This window comes from Moschus berezovskii, chromosome 15, assembly GCF_049115385.1.
Source record: "Moschus berezovskii isolate FMDL1 chromosome 15, NW_MosBer_1.0, whole genome shotgun sequence".
Taxonomy (NCBI): domain Eukaryota; kingdom Metazoa; phylum Chordata; class Mammalia; order Artiodactyla; family Moschidae; genus Moschus; species Moschus berezovskii.
The window spans coordinates 36,197,720-36,223,628 of NC_142474.1; the positions used below are offsets into that span (position 1 = coordinate 36,197,720).

At 38.7% G+C, this 25,909-nt stretch overlaps 1 protein-coding gene across 1 annotated transcript in view; it reads right to left on the minus strand.

Annotated features, from left to right (window-relative positions):
• MCM8 (minichromosome maintenance 8 homologous recombination repair factor) overlaps positions 1–25,909 on the minus strand; it is a 51,095-nt gene that overhangs the window by 20,465 nt on the left and 4,721 nt on the right. Inside the window, exons 4-13 of the mRNA XM_055432010.2 lie at positions 25,320–25,402; positions 24,765–24,914; positions 23,414–23,517; positions 22,445–22,643; positions 17,267–17,352; positions 10,766–10,917; positions 10,316–10,511; positions 5,926–5,956; positions 4,927–5,067; positions 1,722–1,863 (exon numbers count right to left, since the gene is read on the minus strand). Coding sequence (XP_055287985.1) covers positions 1,722–1,863; positions 4,927–5,067; positions 5,926–5,956; positions 10,316–10,511; positions 10,766–10,917; positions 17,267–17,352; positions 22,445–22,643; positions 23,414–23,517; positions 24,765–24,914; positions 25,320–25,402 — 1,284 coding nt within the window. The remainder of the gene's footprint in view (positions 1–1,721; positions 1,864–4,926; positions 5,068–5,925; positions 5,957–10,315; positions 10,512–10,765; positions 10,918–17,266; positions 17,353–22,444; positions 22,644–23,413; positions 23,518–24,764; positions 24,915–25,319; positions 25,403–25,909) is intronic.

Genomic DNA, 25,909 nt, shown 5'->3' on the forward strand with positions numbered 1-25,909 from the left:
AGGAGAAGTGGGCGGCAGAGGATAAGGTGGTTAGATAGCATCACCAATTCAGTGGACATGAATTTAAGCAAACTCCTGGAGACAGTGGAAAACAGAGGAGCCTGGCGTGCTGCAGTCCATGGGGTAGCAAATAATTGGACATGACTTACTGACTGAACAACACTATATTCTAAGCATGTGGATATAACACTACAAAGACAAAATTCTCTGTCCTTGTTGTGAAGGTTACATTCTGTTCAGTGTTGGAGACAGACAATAAAAAAAAGTAAACCATATGGTATATGAGCAGGTAAAAAGTGCTCTGGCAAGAGACACAGAGTAGGATAAGGAGAACAGGGTCAGTGGGGGTGGGGATTACAGTGTAAAATGTGTTGTTAAGGGAAGGTCACACTTGGGTCTTTTGAACAAAAAATTGAAAGAGCCCTGCAGACTATCTGGAGTAGAAGGTTCCAGAGTACAAAGGCTGTGATGTGGGAACATGACACGCCTGGAGTGCTGGTGCTATACTTCAAGGTATAGCAAGGAGGCCAATGTAGCTGGGCAAGAGGAAATAAGAGTGAAGAAACGGGTAGATAATGAGGCAAAAGAAGTGATTAAAGGCCAGAATATGAATTGGTGATTAAAGGGCATCTGTGTCACTATCAAAGCTGGCTTTCACCAAGTGAGATGGGAAGGCACAGGAGGGTTTTGAACAGAAGAACAATGTGATCTAAGTTTTAATGGGATTGCTCTGCCTTGTTACAAACAACAGAAAGAGCAAGGGTGGTCACAGGCATGCCAACTAGGAGATCACAGTAATAATCCATGTGAGAGATGATGGTGCAGCAGCAGTGGATAAGTGGTATCCAGAAGGTAGAGCAAACAGTCTGCTGACAGCCTGGGTTGAGGTATGAGAAAAAAATCTTCATGTTTCCTGATATAAGCAAATAGAAGGATGGAACTGTCATTTACTGAGAGAGGAAGATCAAGATTTTGGCTTTGGACATGCTAGATTTGAGAAAGTTGCAGAGACACTGCATAGGCAAAGGGATATATATGCCTGGAGTTCAAGGGAGAAGAAACATAAATCTGGAAAACTTCAGCATATAGGTAGGTGAAAAGCCATGAAACTAGATAAAATAACCAAGCAGATAAGTACAGGCTGAGAAGAAAATACTACAAAAACTAAGTACTCTGAGAAGCCAACCAGTTAAGAGGCTGGGGAGATGAAGAACAAGACAGACTGAACAGTGAGTAAAGTAAGAAGAAAATCAGAAGAGGGCAGTGTCCTAGAAACCACGGAGATAAAGTATTCCATTGATGCAGTGATCAGCTGTGCCAAACACGGCTGACAGTTACTGGATTTAGAAATGTGATATTGCTGGGAAACTGGAAGGAATGATCTCAGCTGGACTAGAATCTGGGTACACACTGCCTGACACATACATAGGTATATGTTTTCCCAATAGAGTTAAAACATCACAAAGAGAAACAGGCAGCAAAGCCCAACTGTCAATCCCTTCCTGCTGAGCCTTCCAACTAGATTTTTTATAAAAATATCTTGTCATATCCTGAAAACACAAAACAATGAGATGGGTATTTCTAGTTTTTTTGGCACTCATTCTGGTTGGGAAAGTGCTGTCCAAATGTCTCTTGGAACAGAATGTAAAGAAAGTAATTGAAAAAGAAAAGACTTTAAAAAAGCCCCAGAATTATTATTATTTTCTGCTTTGGCCTCTTACCTTGATCACCAAGTACTAGGGCACCAGCTTCCAAAGCAAAATCTCCAGAGGAACTATCTTTTGAAAGAGTTACAGTCAAACCAGAGGTGGTTGTGGTATTACCACAAACATACACGCCACGTGGAGCAACACTGCATACTGCCTGATGAAATAGAGTTTAAAAGAATCAAAATAAAAGGGAAATAACACAGTAGTGGCTCACAAACATTAACTATATGCCAGTCACTCTTCTAAAAGCTTTCCCGTACAATCTTCACAACCACAGTATTATAGAGTATTATACACAGTACTATACACCTGTTACTGAAGAGAGTAACTCACACAGCTATGAAGGTGTGAGGTTAGGATTAAATCAAACCCAAGCAGCCTGATTCTAAAGTCTGTGGTCATGCGAATACACAATTGCAATGTAGGCTTCAAGTTAAAATAGCAAATATGTAAGTATTAATTTTAGTTTCAGAAACCCCAGTGCTTCTTTAAACACCAGGTAATAAAATGGTTTAATAGTGCTCACCTTCAAACAAGGTAACAGTACACAGAAAAGTAGTTAAGTAGTGCAACAGCTAAAAGCATGGATCTCTGGAGTCAGGCAGTCTGTTTAAACAGGTCGTGGCTCTATTGTGTACCTTCTGGTGGTTCTGCTCTTGAAACTCTCTTGAAACCTCAGCTTCCTTATGTTTTACTACATACTGCCTTGAGGGCTAAATGAGATCATATATGCAAGGCACTTAACCTGGTACATGACATATAATATGTGCCTCGTTCAAGGCCACTGTACACCTCATAGCCCTAGTAGGCAGTGCTTACCCTACTATGTCAATAGTGTGCTCTGGACTGATGTAGCACACAACCTAAGTGAAGCTTTGGTGCCTAGCTAAATAAATGGTAGCTATCATTATTTTTGTTACTTGTAATTCCTTGGTTGTTAGTTTGAGAATATGTTGGCTTACTAAATGGTCAGAAGAAAATAGATAAACAACTCATAACTGTTCAGTTCAGTCGCTCAGTTGTGTCGGACTCTTTGCGACCCCATGAACCACAGCACACCAGGCCTCCCTGTCCATCACCAACTCCCGGAGCTCACTCAAACACATGTCCATCGAGTCGGTGATGCCATCCAGCCATCTCATTCTCTGTCGTCCCCTTCTCCTCCCGCCCCCAATCCCTCCCAGCATCAGAATCTTTTCCAGTGAGTCAACTCGTCACATGAGGTGACCATAGTATTGGAGTTTCAGCTTGAGCATAAGTCCTTCCAATGAACACCCAGGATTGATCTCCTTTAGAATGGACTGGTTGGATCTCCTTGCAGTCCAAGGGACTCTCAAGAGTCTTCTCCATCATAACTGTTAGTATTAGCCTAGTTTTTAAAAACCTTGGCTTAGTGGGGCTAGCAGACTTACATGAAATTCAGATTCCCACACACACTTTTACCCGCATACCTTACCTAAGTATACTGTTTTCATTTTTACCATCTACTCTGTTTCACCTATAACTGGATACTCTGTGTCTCAGTTATCAGGCTTGAAGCAAGGGTTCAGAACAGAATAAAAACAAGTTGGCCCAATTGGCCAAAACAAACAAAATATGAAAACACAGGAGTTAAAAATTATCAGATTAGAAATTAAAATAACTGAGTGATTTTTGAAGTATACTTTTTATTTAAATACAATGTACATAATTATAGTACATATAACTGTACAGTTCAACAAATTTCCATGCAACTGACATCCAGATCAAGAAACAACATACCTAGCATCCCCAAAGTCCCTTTCCAGGCACCACCCAGTTAGCTTGTAACACAATGAACTAGTTGTGATTTATATGAAACTTTAAATGAATAGAAAAAAAAAAAAACTAATTTAACACTCAGCCATAGGGAATAATGACTCTGACGGACAGCAGGTTTATAATACAATGATGACACCAGAGTTTTCAATTCTGGCTGTGCTTCAGAATCACCTGTGGTTATAAACATGTAGATGCTAAGACCCTTATTCAAGAGATTCTTAATTCTTAATACTGGGAAAGGCCACAGTATTTTCAAAAAGCTCCAAAGCTGATAGTGATAGGGTTCCTAACCATTCTTACACTGGCTTAGCAGGTGTCACTCCAAGCACAAGCATTCCAAAGGCTGCACCTTCTAGTGCAGCACGGGGAGAACTACTAGGCTCTGATGGGCAGAGCTAAAATCTTGGGGACCAACAACATATTGGTCATGGGAATTTCCTTGTTTTAGACTCAGAGAGAAGCAGTGAAGATGGATAGGATTGACCTTTATCAGACTATACTTAAAGCCTGATTCAGTGTTTATATAGTTGTATAAAGAGATATTGGGTGGGCCTGCTTTACTTTCTTGAACTATTCTAGTCATAGGTGAGGACACAACAATAAAGACTCTTGCAAGCCACTCCAGTACTCCTGCCTGGAAAATCCCACGGATGGAGGAGCCTGGTAGGCTGCAGTCCATGGGGTCGCTAAGGGTCGGACACGACTGAGCGACTTCACTTTCACTTTTCACTTTCACACATTGGAGAAGGAAATGGCAGCCCACTCCAGTGTTCTTGCCTGGAGAATCCCAGGGAAGGGGGAGCCTGGTGGGCTTCCGTCTATGGGGTCACACAGAGTCGGATACAACTGAAGTGACTTAGCAGCAGCTTAGCAGCAAAGCAATGCTGGATACAAAAAAAGGTTAGGGGGACTTCCCTGGCGGTCCAGTGGCTAAGACTTCATCCTCCCAATGCAGGGGGTGGGGTGGGAGGGTGCCAAGTTAAATCCTTGGTCAAGGAACTGGATCCTGCATGCTGCATCTAAGAGTTTGCATGCTGCATCTGAAGATCCCACATACCCCAATGAAAACTGAAGACCCTGAATGTCACAACTAAGACCCAATGCAGCCAAATAAATAAATATTTTAAAAAAGAAAAGAAATCGTATTTTGGGGTTAGGGAAATGGTTAACATTTTATAATAGTTGACATCTTAACAGAGCAGTATGCTTGTACAGCCTGTGTGATAGGAGACTGGCTCGATCTGAAAGGATGGTCAGATACAAGTTACTCACTCACACAAACCCCCAACTCATTCACACTACTTGACAAATGATATCCTCTGGAACACAAATACCACATATTTTAGGAAAATTCATTTGTGAATTATTCATGCATTTTATAAGCAAAAGGTCAAATCCTAAATGTCTGATTTCCTACCTGTAGCATCTGACTTTTTCCCAAGCCTGGGTCTCCAACAACAAGGACATGGGGGTCTCCTCGAATTGGAATTCTGTTTTTGTCATCTGCATATTTCTGGCTTCCTCCAAAGAGTGCTAATGCCAAACCTGCTTTAACAAGCTCAGATGTGAAAGAAGAGAGAGAAAAAACAAGAAAGAAAAACAAAGATGACTAGCAAAAGGGGTGCTCCGCCTATATTTACATTTGTGTGTGGATTTAAAAAAAAACAAACATGACTGCATTTTGCTTTTCTCTTTTCCTAAGAAAAGCCTAAAAATATAGTTCTTTAATGTAAATGATTAGAAAGCATATACAATAAGGTACTGTAAAAGTCACCGAGTGAAGACCTACCTTGCCAGGCATTGAATCCATTCCACAAACCTGAGAAGTATTTGTTAGCTTCTGCTTTACCATCTACTGTGTCCAGAGTCACTTTAAAAGAAGCCCATTCCTATTAACTCTAATTGGTAGGAAGCTCTATCTCACAGGGGACTGTGGTTTCTCTCTCACATCATTCATTTATGGAGAATAAGGATTCATATTAAACTATGAATAACTGGCCAACGGGAGAAGGCAATGGCAACCCACTCCAGTACTCTTGCCTGGAAAATCCCATGGGTGGAGGAGCCTGGTAGGCTGCAGTCCATGGGGTCGCGAAGAGTCGGACACGACTGAGCAACTTCACTTTTACTTTTCATTTTCATGCACTGGAGAAGGAAATGGCAGCCCACTCCAGTGTTCTTGCCTGGAAAATCCCAGAGACGGTGGAGCCTGGTGGGCTACCATCTATGGGGTTGCACAGAGTCGGACACGACTGAAGTGACTTAGGGGGTCGCACAGAGTCGGACACGACTGAAGTGACTTAGCAGCAGCAGCAGCAGCAACCGGTCAACAGAAATTACTATTTTTTGCAAAATCTTTATATTCTATTATTGCTAAATTTATGTATTTTTGAGTAAAATGAAGTAAAATACTTACTTCATGACCAAAAATGACAGGGCAAAGCGAGCTGAAAAACAGAATACGATTTATAAATTCTAACTCACATTTTCAGATGATAAAGAGGATCTACTTTACAATCTGCTTAATTTACTTAGTACCAAACAGCTCAAAAAATTTATTCTAACAATAAATTTATCAAAATTCTTGATGAATCTATAAAGGGAAGAATACTTTAGAAATTGTGTCTGTGTAAGGAAGACAGGATCCTTATAAAGCATTTACATTACTAGCCTTTAAAACGCATCATAGGGACTTCCCTGGCAGTTCAGTGGTTAAGATACCACATCAGGGGTTTGATCCCTGGTTGGGGAACTAAGATTCTGCATGCCCTGTGGCACGGCAAAAACAAAAACATCAAAATCATGCATTATGATTATGGGTTATTCTGCACCCTAATGCTTTAGGGTAAAGAATTATCTTTTTATGAATAGACATCTTTAGACCTGTGTAGCCAAGCCATTGAAAGAAGGAGACTAAAGGGTGAACTGAGTACACAATATTTAAACAAAGAATAAAATTTCATTTTTTCAGTTCAAAGAATCAGAATAAATAAGGTCACATAGGAACAAATGAAGTGTTATATTTAATATAAAGAAGTATCTCACATCTGTCAGTGGTATAAACAGGAACAAAAAGGACAGGGTGGGAGACATACAATCGGGAATAAACTCCGAATCACTTTATCTCTGTTAATATATATAAACACAAAGTTGGTTTCCTGCCATTGCCCCTTGGCAATCATTGTTCAGCATCCTCCTGGAGATCACTGCTCACCTCCTACCAAGCAACTGAATCTGTGTGCCAAAAGGCTTTCTATGGCGGCAGAAGCATTAGCAGCAGGCAGGCTGGGCAGAACAGAAGTGCTGGCATGTCTAATATTCTCACGAGCAGCCCCAAATCTAGACCCTTAAATGGAAAAATACTGAGACTGGGTCTTTAGTCACGTGTCCCAGAGGCCTCAGAAAAGATTAAGGCTTCATAAGGCACCAGACACTGATTGCCTCCCTTCTCTGTCTTTCTCATTCCCCTCTCAGTATTTACGGGGATAATCTCCCAGATAAACCACACTTATGCAAATCATTGTTTCTGAAGACACCTAAACTAAAACAGCCTTTTGTCTTCTCCATTCTCTTCTCAAAGGCTTCCATTTGTTAATCTAGCAAGGGTTGACAAGGAGATCCAACCAGTCCATCCTAAAGGAGATCAGTCCTGGGTGTTCATTGGTAGGACTGAAGTTGAAGCTAAATCTCCAATACTTTGGCCACCTGATGCAAAGAGCTGACTCATTTGAAAAGACCCTGATGCTGGGAAAGATTGAGGGCAGGAGGAGAAGGGGATGACAGAGGATGAGATGGTTGGATGGCAACATCAACTCAATGGACCTGGGTTTGGGTGGACTCCAGGAGTTGATGATAGACAGGGAGGCCTGGTGTGTCGTGGTTCATGGGGTCACAAAGAGTCGGACACGACTGAGTGACTGAACTGAACTGAAGGGTTGACAACATTTTTCATAAAAGGCCAGAAAATAGTTTCACTTTTACTATCTAGATCAAAACTACCCAACTTTCATCAAAGCAACAATAATTTGTAAGTTAATGGGTGGGGCTGTGTTCTAATAAAACTTCACCAAAATAGGCAGCTTTCCTAGTTTGCCAATCCCTGCAAGATTAACAAATGGAGAGTCATGAAAAATTCTAAATTTAGAATTAAAAGGTAAAAGCAAACTGTAGGAAGGAAATCCAAGTTTTTCATACTAACAGATGTACTTCATTAAGTATGGCAAAAAAAGGACCACTGCACATGTTCATTGTTATTGTAATTGGTAAGAGGTACCAAAGAGGTGTTTTGGTCCTCAACCAGGGAGTTCCCTGGCCACCTGCTACAGACCACTCACCACTCTACCACTTACCACCAGATCACCAGTCTCCCCAGCTCAGGGCACCCCATCTACTAGGATGGGTTTGGATGGCTATCTATTCAAAGGATATCTTTGAGGGTTTAAGAACAAAGAACCCTCAAAGAATCTATACTTTTCCCAGCTTGCTAATTAACATATTAAAGGCAGAAAGAAAAAAGTGTCAAATTCTCCTAGAGCCCAAAGGCTAACTGACAAGATCAATTTTTCTAATACAATGCACTTCAAAATCTCAGTTCTTTACCTCTGTTCGGTACATCTACTATTTAGTCTCTCATTTTCTATTTCTTCAAAATTATCCAAAAAACTGCCAAAATAACAGCACACTGTGTTAACCATGTTAAGTATAAAATGAAATCTTATTTAATCTTTAGAACATTCTGAGGCAGGTATTATTATTTCTACTTTAGAAGATAAAAATGAAGGAGAAATTAAATGCCCCAGATTACAACCAGAAGTGATTGAAGCAAGATTCTAACTTAGGTTTATATCTCCCTAAAAAAGTTTGTAACCACTAAAGCAAAAGTACCTCTACAATGTTTCTTCTCTATTGCAGGACAATAAGACGCTTACTCCTTGGAAGGAAAGTTATGACCAACCTAGATAGTATATTAAAAAGCAGAGACATTACTTTGCCAACCAAGGTCCGTCTAGTCAAGGCTATGGTTTTTCCCATGGTCACATATGGATGTGAGAGTTGGACTGTGAAGAAAGCTGATCGCCGAAGAATTGATGCTTTTGAACTGTGGTGCTGGAGAAGACTCTTGAGAGTCCCTCGGACTGCAAGGAGATCCAACCAGTCCATTCTAAAGGAAATCAGTCCTGGGTGTTCATTGGAAGGACTGATGCTCAAGCTGAAACTCCAATACTTTGGCCACCTCATGCGATGAGTTGACTCACTGGAAAAGACTCTGATGCTGGGAAGGATTGGGGGCGGGAGGAGAAGGGGACGACAAAGAATGAGATAGGTGGATGGCATCATCGACTCAGTGGACATGAGTTTGAGTGAACTCTGGGAGTTGGTGATAGACAGGGAGGCCTGGCGTGCTGTGATTCATGGAGTCGCAAAGAGTCGGTCACGACTGAGCGACTGAACAACTGAACACAGAAATAAAAACTATTCTGAAATACTTCTCAATAGTAAGTGACTTCTATTTGACTCTCTTTCTTGCTTTCTAAAAGTAAACAAACAACCCTCTACATACAACAAATTGAAATTACTTTGGAATTCACTGCCCCATGACTCTTCTGTAACCAGTTAATGTGAGATAGTAAATTTTCCTTATTGTTTCAACTAGAGATCAGCAATCTTATTTGTAAAGGTTCAGTTCAGTTCAGTTGCTCAGTCGTGTCCTACTCTTTGCGACCCCATGAATCACAGGCCTCCCTGTCCATCACCAACTCCTGGAGTTCACTCAAACTCATGTCCATCGAGTCAGTGATGCCATCCAGCCATCTCATTCTCTGTCGTCCCCTTCTCCTCCTGCCCCCAATCCCTCCCAGCATCAGGGTCTTTTCCAGTGAGTCAACTCTTTGCATGAGGTGGCCAAAGTATTGGAGTTTCAGCTTGAGCATCAGTCCTTCCAATGAACACCCAGGACTGATTTCCTTTAGAATGGACTGGTTGGATCTCCTTGCAGTCCAAGGGACTCTCAAGAAGTCTTCTCCAACACCACAGTTCAAAAGCATCAATTCTTCGGCGATCAGCTTTCTTCACAGTCCAACTCTCACATCCATACATGACCACGGGAAAAACCATAGCCTTGACTAGATGGACCTTTGTTGGCAAGGTAATGTCTCTGCTTTTGTAAAGGTACAAACAGTAAATATCTGTGACCCATTTCTATCACGTCTACTCAACTCTGTCACTGTAGCTCATAAGCAGTCAGATACTATGTAAATGAATGAGTGTGGCTGTATTCCAATAAAAGTTTATTTGTGGACAGCAAAATCTGACTTTCATGTAATTTTGTGTGTCATGAAATATTCTTCTTTTGATTTTCTTCAGTCATGAAAAAACATAAAAACCAATCTTAGCTCACAGGCTATACAAAAATGAGTAATTAGCTGAATTATATCTCTTCTACCCTGCCCATTTTGTTTGTATGACTAGGATTATACAATTGATGAATGGAAAATACTTCTTTATATTCAACACAATACTTCATATATTCATATATGGCCTTATGTATTCTAATTCTTTGAACTGAATATGAAATTTCAGTTCAAATATGAATATGAAATAAAATATGAAATTTTATCCCTTTTGTAAATATTATGTATACAGTTCACCCTTTAGTCTCCTTCTTTCAGTGACTTGGCTGCACAGGTCTAAAGATGTCTAAAGAATTGTAATTTGCAACCATTCTGACTGGTTTTCAGTTACTGGTAGTCAAAAGCACCCCCAACATGCACATGATAAAATAAAACTTGAGATAATCTCATACATACTTGACAATGAGTTTAAACAGGTTTTCTTCAGACTGAATCTCCTGGATGGCATAAAGGTCTTTAAGTGAGAACTCCATCAATGCTCCATGCTTACATCCATCCTCGGAAGCCTTTGTTTTCTGTCCTTTGTTATTGCTAACAGAATTCGCTTCAATGTACAAAAGGAACATGCATTTGTCATTCTTATTTCGAGAACCTGTAAATTTCAAAGTACAAAAATACAGTCAGTGATATTTTCATTTTCCGTACAGAGATTCAAAGTAGAATGTAAAAGAAAGGCATGGTGAATTATATTACTAAATAAACCTTTATTTTAGAGGAAAAGTTTCACCTATATAAGAATCAAGGAGTTCTTTAAATTACTGGAAATTCAGAAATATCTTTAAAAGGGAAAAGATGAATGCTGACAAACTACTGAGAGACATCAAATTGAGGAAAGTTATACCACACCTTCCTCAGCATTGGAAACTTTGACAACTCCGGTGATAGTCACTGTGTCTCCTGGGACACAGCTATCCACGAGATCATGAACAAGCTCACATTCTATTGTTCGTGGAATCCGACCTGCTTCTCGCTGATCGTCAGACATCAACTCCTGTATTCTAAAAAGTTAAACAGTTTTCAGTCATTATTTATACTGACTCTAGGTTATTTCTTCAATTAACTATTCAGGGTCCACACGGTGCTCAGCTAGATAAAAGGCAGTTCTTTAGCTTAAAAAGGTTCAACAGTGTATCTAAAACTACTTCGGCAATTTCCTATTAAAGATAGCAGAACAGGCACATCCATTAGCCTACCTTCCCATCAAACTGCCCACCAAGGCAACAGTCACTGAAAGCGCGAAGGGAAATCTGGGGGTGTGATGAGGCGCCATCAACAAATAAGAGGTATGAAAGTTTAGACAACGGGAAAGTACTGATGGATAAAATAAGATGAATTCCAGAGCACACGCAGGAAAAATTTACACAGGTGCGAGAGAAGTGGGAGTCAATGTTCTCAGCCCCAGAGAGCCTTCTAAGTTGGAGCGGGAAGGAATGAAAACTGGGAGTGGATGGCTCAAACAAAACAGGATAATCAACTGAAAGCAAGTCACTGAACAGCTATTCAGAAATTATTTGGAAGGTGGGTAGACAGGAAGGTAGAAGAATAAGAGCACCCCACCAAAGCCATCAGGCCTCCCCACCCAGCAAAACCACAGCACTGTTCCAAGGAAACAGACCCATCTACTCTGTGAAGGTAGCTAAAGTGTCCAGACGGGAGTCAGAGCTCCGACATAAGGCTCCTCATGCTGGCACCTGAGGAGCCCAAGTAAAATTAAAAAACACATTCATAAAGCAAAATCTGATAGTCAAAACCCTACCTTCTATCCAGTGATGTGGCTTTTTGAAGAAAAACTCCTACCTAAGAAATAGCAAAGGAAACCTACCCTCAGTTCAGTTCAGTTCAGTTGCTCAGTCATGTCCAACTCTTTGCGACCCCATGAATCACAGCACACCAGGCCTCCCTGTCCATCACCAACTCCCGGAGTTCACTCAAACTCATGTCCATCGAGTCAGTGATGCCATCCAGCCATCTCATTCTCTGTCGTCCCCTTCTCCTCCTGCCCCCAATCCCTCCCAGCATCAGAGTCTTTTCCAGTGAGTCAACTCTTCGCATGAGGTGGCCAAAGTATTGGAGTTTCAGCTTGAGCATCAGCCCTTCCAATGAACACCCAGGATTGATCTCCTTTAGAATGGACTGGTTGGATCTCCTTGCAGTCCAAGGGACTCTCAAGAGTCTTCTCCAGCACCACAGTTCAAAAGCATCAATTCTTCGGCGATCAGCTTTCTTCACAGTCCAACTCTCACATCCATACATGACCACGGGAAAAACCATAGCCTTGACTAGACGGACCTTTGTTGGCAAAGTAATGTCTCTGCTTTTTAATATGCTACCTAGGTTGGTCATAACTTTCCTTCCAAGGAGTAAGCGTCTTTTAATTTCATGGCTGCAATCAGCATCCGCAGTGATTTTGGAGCCAAAAAAAATAAAGTCTGACACTGTTTCCACTGTTTCTCCATCTGTTTCCCATGAAGTGATGGGACCAGATGCCATGATCTTAGTTTTCTGAATGTTGAGCTTTAAGCCAACTTTTTCACTCTCCTCTTTCACTTTCATCAAGAGGCTTTTTAGTTCCTCTTCACTTTCTACCATAAGGGAGAACCTACCCTACCTACTTCAAATTTCTCATTCCTCATTAGATATTTGAGGATGAAATGGCAACAATTCAAAAGGAGAAGAGCATTAAAAACAAAACAAGCTAACAGTTTCTGAGAAAACATTACCTTCATAAAACAAGAATAAGTTGCTATAAAAAAGAAACTATTGGAAAACACAAGTATGAAGTCAGGAAAGTTAAAGACATATATAAAAAGCAAACATTTATAGAAAGGATACAAGCAAAAAAACAAAGAAATCTAGAGAAGAGCATAAAGAAAACAAAGGGTAGGGGGATTCCCAGGTGGTCCAGTGGTTAAGAATCCGCCTTGCAATTCAGGGGACATGGGTTCGATCCTAGGCCACAGAGCAACTAAGCCCACATGCGAAACTAGAGAACTTACTACTGAGCCTCTGTGTTCTACAGCCCAAGTGCCACAACTAGAGAGAAGCCCTGGTGCCCAGAGAACCCCGGGCACCACAACAGAGATCCTATGTGCCAATAAGACCCAGTGCAGTTAAATAAATAAATAAAAAGCAAGGCTGAAGGACAAGCAACTGAATGGATGAACCTGACGGGAAATACAAAGAGAGAAAACAGAAAGGAGATATTCTAGAGTGGAAGAGAGTATCAAGCAGGATGAAGACATGATCAGATAGACTCAAACTTTTTCAAAACACCATGGATAAAAAGATTGCAGAGTTGAAAAAGTGCTAAACAACAAGTTTAAAGTCCAAATATGAAGCATGTTAAAATATGGGATAATTCAGTAAAGCACGAGAAAAGATAATCCATTTTTTAGAAACATTCTCTCTTTAAAAAAAAATTTATTTGGCTGTATCTTAATTGTGGCCCATGGGCTCAGTAGTGGCGGCCCACGGGCTTAGCTGTCCCATAGCACATGGGATCTTAGTTCTCTGATCAGGGATCAAACCCACGTTCCCTGCATTGGAAGGCAGATTCTTAACCACTGGACCAGCAGGGAAGTCCCAAAGATAATCCGTTTTGATTTTGATGCTTGGGTCATTTTCCTTTAAGGGGGAAAAAAACCAACAAAACAACCCAACCCAATTACACAAATTACATTTCCTTCTCTTGGCATCTGATCACCTGAGTTGATTCTTTGTTGAACAATATTTACATTATCATTAAAAATACAAGTGCTGTTTGTTGGTTTTATCAGATACGACCTATGAATAAAACATGACAGATAATTCTGATTAGGAAACAGAAGCAAACCTGGACAATTTAAAAGTAACATTTTAGCTGAAGAAAGTCCAAAGGTGGAAGGGGAAGAAGGGAAAGCAGGTACCATTGAAAGGTTGTTGTTGACCCACGAAAAGACGCCGGGGATTCTTGGCCTCTGGAGAAGAATTCAATCCAGGGCCAGAGACGAGGCTTGATCGCTCAGAGCTTTTGTGTAATAAAGTTTTATTAAAGTATGAAGAAGACAGAGAATGCTTCTGACATAGGCATCAGAAGGGGGCAGAAAGAGTACCCCCCTGCTAGTCTTCAGCTGGATGTTACATAGTCTGTTAATGAAAGGAATGTCCTAAAACTCAGAATGGCACCAAGCTCCTCATCCATAATATTTATTTTGGGATAATCTTGGCAGCTCCTCATCCATAATATGTATTTTGGGATAATCTTGGCACCAGACGATTCATCCAGGGCCGTAAAACGATTGACTTGAATCTTGTAGAAGGCAGATTACCATACAAATAGTTTTGTTTACATAGATTAGGGAAACAATGTCTGAGTATAACATACTGGTTTGTCAAGTAGGTTCTGAGCCACTAAGAGGAACCGACTTGAAGACAAGAGTTTGGGGTAAATGCATAGTATATTAACACAGCTTAAGACAAACATTTCCGTAAGAAAAATGCATTGGTTAAATCAAGGTTTGAGAATAGCTAACTTCAGGTGAAACCAGATGTCATTATGGCAACACTGTATTTTAAGAGAAACCTTTTAAATTTGTATAGAGAAGGAAAAAATATCGCTAGTTTCCTCCTGCCACTTAAGAGAGATAAAAATGTCTGACACTTGCAGCCTATTTCCTCCATTTGGAGACCCCTGGCCATCATGCCTGTTACCCTCTCACCATGTCCCTAATGTCCTCAGCTCACAGAGTGGATGAGTAAAGTGAAAAAAGAGTCATGATAATGCTATCTAGAATTATGTAGAAGGCAACAAGAAGTTGTAGGAATTGTGACCTATGTTGGATTAAGTTTTTTAAAACATTTAATATGCATTATTTTAAAACCTTTTAATCACTTACATGATGAATGTAAGCACAAACCCTACTGCACAGTTACCCACTACCTTCACTCTCAAAACACATTTAAAAACTGCCAAACTGGGACTTCCCTGGTGGTCCAGTGGTTAAGAATTCGCCTGCCAGTTTAGGGTACATGGGTTTAATCACTGGTCCAGGAAGATCCCTCATGCCACAAGGCAACTAAGCCCATGGACCACAACTACTGATCCCATGCTCTAGAGCCCATAAGCCACAACTACTGCTGAGCCCACATGCCACAACTACTGAAGCCTGCATGTCTAGAGTCCATGCTATGCAATAAGAGAAGCCACCAAAATGAAAAGCCCATGCACTACAACTAGAGAATAGCCTCCACTCATCACAACTAGAGAAAGCCCAAGCACAGCCAAAACTAAATTGATTAATTTAAAAATAATCCTGGTGAACTGTAATGAGAAGTATCAGAATGACACAAACATGCTAATATCACCTTGCTTTAAAAAAAAAGTATATTTTAGACTTTTCTTATTAAAAGAATACCTATATCTATGTCACCTTTGGAAAAACTTAAAAACACAGATAAACAGAAAGAAGAAAATAACAATCACCCTCATCTCACTTCCCAAACAGTATACTCTCAACATGTCTTCTTATTTACCAGTGTTGTTTTTTAAAAAAAGATAAATAAAGTCAGTATTATATATTAATAGTAGAAAACATTCTGTGACCTGCTTTATCACTAAATTTAGTGTAAACATTTCTGGATGTCATTTCGAAACACTCTCCTACATCATCATAATTAGTGGCTACACAATAATTCACTGTACCATCCTTCTTATAATATTCTCTTCAGATGTTTAGGCTATTCTCCATTTTTGGTCATCAACATTGTGAAAACGTACCTTCAGCAAGTAATTTCTGCACGTATTGTGACTGTCTTCATCAGATGAACTCCTAGAACTGGGACTGCTTCTGATTCTGATATACACTATAAAACTGTCACCCTGATGCATTCAAAAGTTTCAATGCTAGCTGAAAAACTGTAATTTAATTCCTTATGGACATCCAAACTAAGGCTCAGAAAAAAATGAAACTGAATTTACTATATATATGGCAGGAAGGCAGCCTCTCTTTTAGGGCAAAAAATCATTTTATCAATAGACTAAAACAACTATCATGTAAGCTAATATTGCATTAACAAAGTTTTACTATAACTGACTCATTTAAAATGAACTTGAGTAATATCTTTTAAAACCCCACAAAAAGAATTTAAATGTCCTCTTTTTCTCAATCGTCTACGCCTAAGTTTGATTTCCTAATATTAGGAGATTATCATTCAAATTCAGTTAAAATACTTAAGTCTATTTTTAGTCTGCTTTTTTTACCTGAAAACGAAGAGACTTTAAAATCACTTAAAAGCCACAATAATATAATTAAATCACTGGATCTTCCATGGATCTATGTGGACCTCATAGCACCTTTGAGGCCCTCACTACCCTCTTCAGTGGTGAAAGTACTATAGACACAGGCTGGAAACCAGGCTTCCCCATTCACAAGGCATATGATCACACTCAAGTGTTTTAAACATTTTGTCTTCTATAAAATGCTGGTTCGTAAAGATTTCAGCATAATGCACAGTTAATTACTGTATATATTGGTCTTGGTTTTTACAGGGCAGAAGAAGGTCAAGCTAGGACAGGGCTTGGTAGCAATTTACTTCACTTTTCTCCTATGTTCTTAGAAGTTTCCTGGATAGCACTCTGACTTCAAAGCTATCCATTACATTATATTTAGGGATGAGTTATGGGACTATAGCCAGAAAAAAAATGGGATAAACTGTTAGACTAAAAATATACACACATAGAGAAAACTATCTGACTTTCAAAAAAAAAACAAGTTTTTAAAAATACCAAACTCCGGGAGCTGGTGATGGACAGGGAGGCCTGGCGTGCTGTGATTCATGGGGTCACAAAGAGTTGGACACGACTGAGCGACAGAAGTGAACTGAACTGAATACAGTAAAATGTCTTATGAATAGTGTGAACATAAAATGAAGTATCTATTTCTAAGGGAGTCTCTATTTTAAAACTTGAAAACTATTATTTCTAGAATATCTTCATTATGGAATGAAACACTGTTGTTTAGTTGCTAAGTCATGTCTGACTTTTGTGACCCCACAGACTGCAGTCTGTCATACAGCTTTGCTTGTATGTAAATCCAGTTCAGTGAGTCACATAAATGAGATATAAAATAATTTCTCAGTAGCAAAATGACAAAATACTTGCACATCAAATCCTTTCTGGAATCTGATAGAAAACAAATCTCAAATAAAGATAATTATCACTTCAACACATAATTCTTCACCAAATAAACCTTTTATACTTTATTACTATCTACACATAAGAATCAAAGTAGAATACAGGAATACTGTAAATTTACTTAGCAGTATGAGAGTTCTAAAACCTGCCTTTTATTTAATAGTCTGATTGCTTACTTGATTGACTGCCAGTCCATTGTAACTGTGAGAGGAGAGCTACGAAGAGCCGTAAATGACTTCCCTCGACATGCTGGCACAGGACACTGCAACAAGAATAATTCACACTTAAATTTTGCTAAATTATAATCATATCTCAGGAAAATTCAAGTTAAAATGCTTCATTTAGTATGTTTAAAAGTTGATCCTAGAACAGTGTTAAAGTTAAGATGAGCTAAAAGCTGCAATGATCTATTTCCTTCTACTACTGATTCTGTTTTTGAGGCACTTTTTCTCAAAAAAAAGTGGTCTCTCTTGATTACTGCTCTTATTCTTTCTGCTGTGGGCATACAAGGCTCCTTACATGCCTCTCACACCAAGCACTTATTCCTTCCTTTGTATTCAAGTAGTGTCCCAATCCTTGAACATTCCCTTATATCCAGTCCCATATACCCAGCCCCAATCTTCTCTTTTTCAAAAGCCTTTCTTGGTCTTCTTTAATCCCCAGTTCTCCTATCTAATCTCTTTCTGCACTGTTTTTATAGTATTAAATATAATATTTTTATTGTACCACACAGGCAGTCCTCAACATGTAAGTCAGTGTTCAAGTTTTCATGAGAAATTTATTTTCATAAATCACTTAAGTACCTCAGGATGCATTTATAAATACAGAGACTGTGGCAAACACAGGCAGTCCTCAACATGTAAGTCAGTGTTCAAGTTTTCATGAGTCATTTATTTTCATAAATCACTTAAGTACCTCAAGATGCATTTATAAATACAGAGACTGTGGCAAACTGTGTTTTCCAAATATGATTGTAATATCTCCCCTCAAACCTTTCCAGAACCTTGCCACTCCCCTATTAAGAATTGGAGTCTAATCTCCCTCTCCTGGAATGTGGACAGGCTTGTGACTCACTTTGAAACCAACTGAATGTGACAGAATGATGATGCTTGACTTCTGAGGCTGCCTCAAAAAAGGCAAAGCCATTTCTGCTGTCAGCTGGAACTCTGCCTCTTGAAGCTATCGGCAGTCATGTGAGCAGAATGAGTGTCCTGAGCAACTGTACTGTGTGTGAGAAGCCAAATCCAGCCCACACAGAAAGATGATATAGAGCAGAAATGCTGGCCAAGGCCCAGTCACTCCAGTCCCTGGCTGTTCCATCCAGCTTCATAAGAGATCAAGACTTAGAAATACCAAGACAACCAGTTCTTCCAAACTCAACCTACAGAAACCATGTGAAATAATAAAATGATTGTTACTTTGAGTCACTATGGTGACTAGTTATGCAATAATAGTGACTAAAACAGAGACCACCTGGAACAATCATTTTTCTGATCACTTTGATTCACTTAAGTTCAGACACATGAATAACAAGTTAGCGTTTCTACCTACTATATTATAGGGCATGGAAATACCTTGGTCAAATGATATTTACAGAAAATATCCAATTTAAATTAGGATTTAAATTCTGGCCTCTTCAGGGAATTCTCTGGTGATCCAGCGGTTAAGACTCTGTACTTTCACTCCAAGGTCTTGGGTTCAATCCCTGTTCAGGAAATTAAGATTCTACAAGCTGCATGGCATGGCCCCAAAAATAAAATTAAAAAAAAAACAACAACAAAAAACACCTGACCTCTCTGACCTAAAGGCAGTCCTGAATCTTAAGCCCAAATAGTAGATGCCACACATTTATCAACACTATTGATTATTCAGAACCAACAGCTGAACACATTCTGTTCTTCCTACAAGAGAAGGAAGCCTTAGGACTTTCAATTTGAGTAAAAATGTAATTAATGCTAAGCTTACTAAAGTCTAAGGATGGTAAAGGCAACTCTGGAAAAGAATAGGTATGGCAAGTATCCCTACCTTATTAAAAGTTTTAATAAGGTCAATGTAAATAGGATCGTGTAGATCTGGTATAGGAACAGTAATATAAAACAGATTCACGTGTCTACAGGAATACAGTGTACTACAGATGATATATTACATATCAGTAGAAACAGAAGGATTAACGTCTAAATAGAGACAATTGGGTTTTCACCTAAAAGAATAAAATTAGATCCTTAGCTTAATGCCATTCACAAAGTTAAATTTCAGATGGACGAAAGATCTAAATAGAAAATACAAGACCTAAAAGTATTGGAAGAAGAAAAATATGGCATGAAAAGATACATGCACTTCAAGGTTCATTGCAGCACTTGTTTACAATAGCTAAAACATGGAAGCAACCTAAATGTCCACTGACACAGGAATGGATAAAAATGTGGTACATACAAACAGTGGAGTAGTACTCAGCCATTAAAAAGAATGAAATAAGGCCATTTGCAGCAACATAAACGGACCTAAAGAGTGTCAAACTGAGTGAAGTAAGTCAGACAAAAAAGGAGAAATATCATATGATACTCCTTACACATGGAATCTAAAAAGAAATGATACAAATGAATTTACTTACAAAACAGGAAAGAGACTCACAGACTTAGAAAACAAACTTATGGTTGCCAGGTGGAAGGGACAGTTAGGGACTTGGGGAAGGTCATGTACACACTGCTGTATTTAAAATGAATAACCAAGAAAGACCTATTGTATAGCACATGGAACTCTGCTCAATGTTATGTGGCAGCCTGGATGGAGGGAGGGTTTGGGGGAGAATGGAGACGTGTGTGTGTGTGTGTGTGTGTGTGCATATATATATATGGATGAGTGCCTTTGTTGTTCCCCTGAAACTATCACAACATTATGAATTGGCTATCAGTCAGTCAGTCAGTTCAGTCGCTCAGTTGTGTCCGACTCTCCGCGACCCCATGAATCACAGCACGCCAGGCCTCCCTGTCCATCACCAACTCCCGGAGCCAATACAAAATGTTTTTGGTGTTAAAAAAAGAATAAAATTAAATTTTAAAAGTATTGGAAGAAAATGTAAGAGAGATGCTTTTAATGCTTGAGTGAGGGGCCCTTCTTAAGCCATGCATAAAATGTAACAGTCATAAGGAAACAGACTGATCAATCTAACCATGTCAAAATGTAAAACTCTAAAACAAAAAATGCACCACAAAGTTAAAGATAAACTAAAGACTGGGAGAAAATATCTATAATGTAAGAAATCAAAGGGCATCTTCCCAACCCAGGGATCGAACCCAGGTCTCCAACACTGCAGGCGATTCTTTACCAGCTGAGCCACAAGGAAGCCCAAGAATACTGGAATGGGTAGCCTATCCTTTCTCCAGTGGATCTTCCTGACCCAGGAATCAAACCGTGGTCTCCTGCATTGCAGATGGATTCTTTACCAACTGAGCTATGAGGGAATCCTGTTCAATATTTAAAATTCATAAAAACTATCAATAGTATAAACAGAAAAATGAACAGAAATTAAAACAAAATTCAATAAAGTAACTGAATGGTCAATAAAGACGTGAAAGATGCTCAAACATAACAGAAATCATAGACATTCATATTAAAAATGAAATACCATTTTATACCCATCAGTCTGGCAAAAATAAAAAACTCAACAATACTGTGTTAATGAAAATATGGGGAAATTATAACAGCCTAATACTACCTGACGGAGAAGGCAATGGCAAGCCACTCCAGTACTACTGCCTAGAAAATCCCATGGATGGAGGAGCCTGGTAGGCTGCAGTCCTTGGGGTGGCTAAGGGTCGGACACGACTGAGCAACTTCACTTTCACTTTTCACTTTCACACATTGGAGAAGGAAATGGTAACCCACTCCAGTGTTCTTGCCTGGAGAATCCCAGGAACGGAGGAGCCTGGTGGGCTTCCGTCTATGGTGTCACACAGAGTCGGACACGACTGAAGTGACTTAGCAGCGGCAGCAGCAATACTACCTGAAGAGGTGTAAGTTGGGACCAACATTCTGGAAAGTACTTTGGCTACAGCCTAAAAAGTTAAAATTAAGCATCTCATATAACTGAGGAATTCCTCTGCTAAGGAGACATGTATAAGAACGCTCTCGGCAGCATCATTTGTAATTGTGAAAAACTGGAAACAGCACCATGTCTGCCAGGAGAATGGATAAACAGTGACTCTTCATTTATTTCACTCAGTAAATGAAAAGAATTAGATATGTATCAAGACAGGTATGAGGAGTGGGAGGGATATATGTATACAAATGGTTGATGCATAATGTTGTACAGCAGAAACACAACGCTAGAGAGCAACTGTACTCTAATAATAATAATTTAAAAAACCAGGTAGAACTCCAAAATAACCAAGTGAAAAAAAGGTAGCAATTCGCTACCTTCAGAATATCACTTATGTAAACAAAACAAATCCTATACATATATATAATCAAATATGAAAATGGAGATTTGAAGAATACATGCTGATTTCAGAATAGTGGCTCCAAGGGTAGAACAAGGTTAATGGAACTGCAGAGGGAAACAAACAGACTTTATAATATTTAACATTTTCTGTGAAAAAAAATGAGCTAAATAGTTGCCAACTCATAATGGTGCTATACAGATATTAGTTACACTATTCTCTACATTTTTCTGTAGTTTTAAAATCTATAGTTTAACAAAAAAAGGAACACATCACTTTCAAACAGCAAAATAAAGGGAATAAAACAATATGTGTACCTATTAAGTCAAAATATTAAAAAAAGAACAGAAAGAATATATGTTAACTTCAAGATAGTGGCTGTCTCTGGGAATGGGACAAGCAAGGGGTAAAAAAGAGACTAAAGTTACACCAGTAATGCTTTATGTATCTTTCAAGATAAATCTGGAGCTGGCAAAATGTAAATTCTAAGTGGTGAGTAGAGATGTTTCTTTGTTTTCTGTACCCTGAAGTATTTTATAATTTAAAAACCAAAAATAATAAAAATAAGCTCTGTATTTAGAAACACTGGGAAATGGTTTCCGTAAACTGATTTGTCTTCTTTATCAAGATAAAGAAGGAAGTATTCGGGACTCCCCTGGTGGTCCAATGGTTAAGAATCTGCCTTGCAATGCACAGGATGTGGGTTCGATTCCTAGTCAGGGAACTAAGATCCCATGTGCCCCAGGGCAACAAATAAGTCATGCTCCTCAACTACTGAGCCTGTGTGATCTGGAGCCTGCACGCCATGCAATTCATGACGCAATAAAGATCTCGCATGCCATAACTGCTGCAGCCAAATAAATGAATAAATAATATTTTAAAAAATAATGAAGTAGTTAAAGAACATGATATCACCTTTGTGGGAAGATTATATTTTCCATCTGGAAGAGAAAAACTCTGAATTTCTCCACATGCAGCACAAAGAAAAGCCATCTTGGTACAAAGAGGCTTTGTATTACTGACTCGAACCACTGTTCCTCTCAGAGCAATGTATTTTCCATAGTAATTTGCTCGGACATTTTTCAGCTGTGTCAGCGGCTCATAATTATATACCCTAAAAACAAAAATAGGAACGTATTTACTATGAACTTACAGTGAGCAGAAAGTTGAGGTTGTCTGCATTTTCACAAGTTCCTTTTAGAAGCAATTATGGAATTCCCAAACCATATCACCCCATATATCAGGAATTTTACAAGTATTAAGTCATTCTTAAAAATAAAAGAAGTTAAATCTTCCTTTTTACTCTTGTCCCACTGGCTGTTCTCTATGGGAAGAGGAAAAAATAATGCCAAAGGGAAAGTCTCAGAATCAGAAATTTTTGAGTTTCTAACTTCTTTTTCAAGCAGTATTAGGAAATGTCTTTTTTAAATTCTCGGGAAAAACAAAATAAAAATACCTGAAGATCACCTTATTCATCTCTTCTAATGTGAATTTAAAATCTTGTAATACAATACAGGTAAATTCAAGAAAAAAGTCCACTTGTTCTGTGTTTAATAGAAATCGAATAACTTAAAATTTAATTATACCACTTAGTGTATTACAGGGATTATTAAATATAAACAGCAAAGTCTTGATAGGCATTATATCCAAAGTTAACACAAAAATTTGCAGGCCCACATATCAACTTATTTGGGCAGAAAAGGTTTATTTCTATCATGATCTCTTTAAATTCAGCATGTTCACTTGGGTGTGATCACCACTGAGTTAGCAATAAAGTTATACCCTTTTCACTGATTTCTTTGACTCTATAAAATGAGGTTCTCATTCTTAAATAGGCTTCAGTGCCTGATTCTGATAATACTTTAATACCAGCAAATTCTTCACCTTGCGTGAATGTGTGGCACATTTACCACTGTTTCCCCATCTCGAGACAATCCTTCTTGGGCTTGTAACTCAGCTGCATGTCTTTCAAGGTCCTTAGTTAATACCTAGACAAGATAGACATTTACTTAAGAGTTACTTAACAAGATATCCTCTTGAAGCAGAACTCTTTTACACAGAATATGAAGCTGAGTATATAAACAGTTCAGTGAAATTAACAGAACTCTAAATGCCCTTTAAAATTATGATATTTAATTATGATCAATTATTTTACAGTGGATTATGTTTTACCTGGGGTTTTGCTGTCCCTGGACTAACAGAAAGTCTGCTACTTTCTGTCTCAACTAAACCTAGTATTAAAAGTCCTTACAGTAGCCCCCAAAGCTATACATTCTAGATACATTCTGGTGAAAAAATATTTTCTACTTCTTCGAATTCAGTGTTAAGATAAAGAAATAAAGATGACTTCTGAAATAACCAATACTTACTTTCTTGGCATTTGACATTAAGTAAAATAAATATTTACCATCTACTTGTGTACAATGCAGCATGCTGCCATGAAAAAATAGCTCATCTCCGAAAAAAATGAGATGTGAATATGAAGCTGTAAGTGTTACCATAAAGATATACAGATGAAAAAACCATATGAGTTTTGAAAAGGAGTCATGAAAAGGTTTCACATAGTCATAACTGAGTTAGACCCAAGACATCTGGATATGTGAGGCAAGGGGCATTCTATGCCAAATGGACAGCACATGTAAGAGGTGCAGGACTCATCCTAGAGGGAGCTCAGTTTAGCTGGATGCTAGTAAATGGAGAGTGGGAAGAGTAGTTGAACTACATTATGGAAGGCTTTCAATGCCACATAAAGGGTTTGGGTGTCATCTGGCAGGAAACAGTCACCATGGTTTCAAAGGACAAACCATGTTTTACCATGTATGGCAACCGTTAAGGAAAGATGAAAGAGACTGTAAAGATGGAAAAGAGGTGGATTTAAGAGACACTTTAGAAATAAAAGTCAAAGGAAGTGGTAATTTAGATATGAACTAATGAATGAGTCTGAAAACAGTCAAGGTTCCCAGTCTTAGGTCACTATCAGTGAACACATCTTGTGTACCTTTGTAACGAACCCTCACTGGGATACCCTGACCTCCTCTGCTCTACGTCCAGTCCTCAGTAACACTTTAAGACCCATCATAAAGCCCCCCACACCTATGAAGTCTTCCTCTAACAAGACTGCAACCTTTCAGTTCTAGCAAAGGTCTGTTGGTAAAAATTAACAGTCTATGAGAAGGTACTGTTACTCTGAAATTTTCCTTTGAAAGTTTGGCAAAAGTCACAGAATAAACATTACCTGATGTATTGCCAGACCCATGCAAGCCAGGGTTTTCTCAGGTGTATCCCTTAATTCATTTGCTATATTTGGTATCAGTTTAGTTATTTCATCATCATTTGTCAGTTCTTTAAAATCCACCAAAATACTTCCCTTTCTTTCTATTTCATCCTACAAAATATTAAGATATGAAAATAAGGATTGCTTTTTCAGAGTGAATTATCATGAGCATTCAATCATACACTATGAGAAAGCATATAATGTTAATATGGTAATAATAAGCATTCTATGTTTTGTGCCAAGCATAGTTCTAGTATTTAAAATATATTATTTATGCCACTTAACAACCCTTTGAGGTAGGTATCAATACTATTATACTCTAATAGTAGATGAGAAAACTAAGGCACAAAGAAAGTAAGTAATTCATCAATGTCCACACTGCTGGTAAGTGGGAAGCTGGTAGCTGGGCCAAGGCAGTCCGTTGTCTACAGTCACAATTACTAGCACCTCAAATACACTGTTCAATAAGATGACACATAAAGGTGGACTAGTAGCTTTGTTGTACAAGAACCTTACCTTATCATATAACTCAATACGCTTTGTGAAAAAACTTTCAAATGCTTCAATCTTCTCAATAAAAGGAATGCTGTCACTGTAAACTAATCCAACAAATATGACATCAGACTAATAATAATCACAAATGTACATGCATATTTTTCATGAGACAGAAGAAATACCATTTATATACATGGCAGATGGCTTATAATCACTGTGTATTCTGATTACATTTAGATTAGAACTGGTATAGAATGTAAACTTCAGATTCTAAAACAAGTTCAGGTCTACATAATCTGAAATGCAGAGAGGAAGTAGCTCTAAAACCACCAATATCTGAAAATCTTTACAATGAAATGTGACACCTTGTAAGACCTACTAGTTCAAATAGCTTACATGATAGAGCCAAAGTTCAGCACACAGACTAAACTCTTATTTCTTTGCAAAGAAAATTCTACTAGTCCAAATAGCCACTCATCAAATCCCTTCCTGAGATCAGGGTAGGTAGGTTACAACTTGACTCCAGTCCCAAAATTGTAAAGTTATCCTCCACATGGTAAAGTTCTGTAACATTTTTGAGTTGGTCTCCCACAGACGATGAGTACAATGAA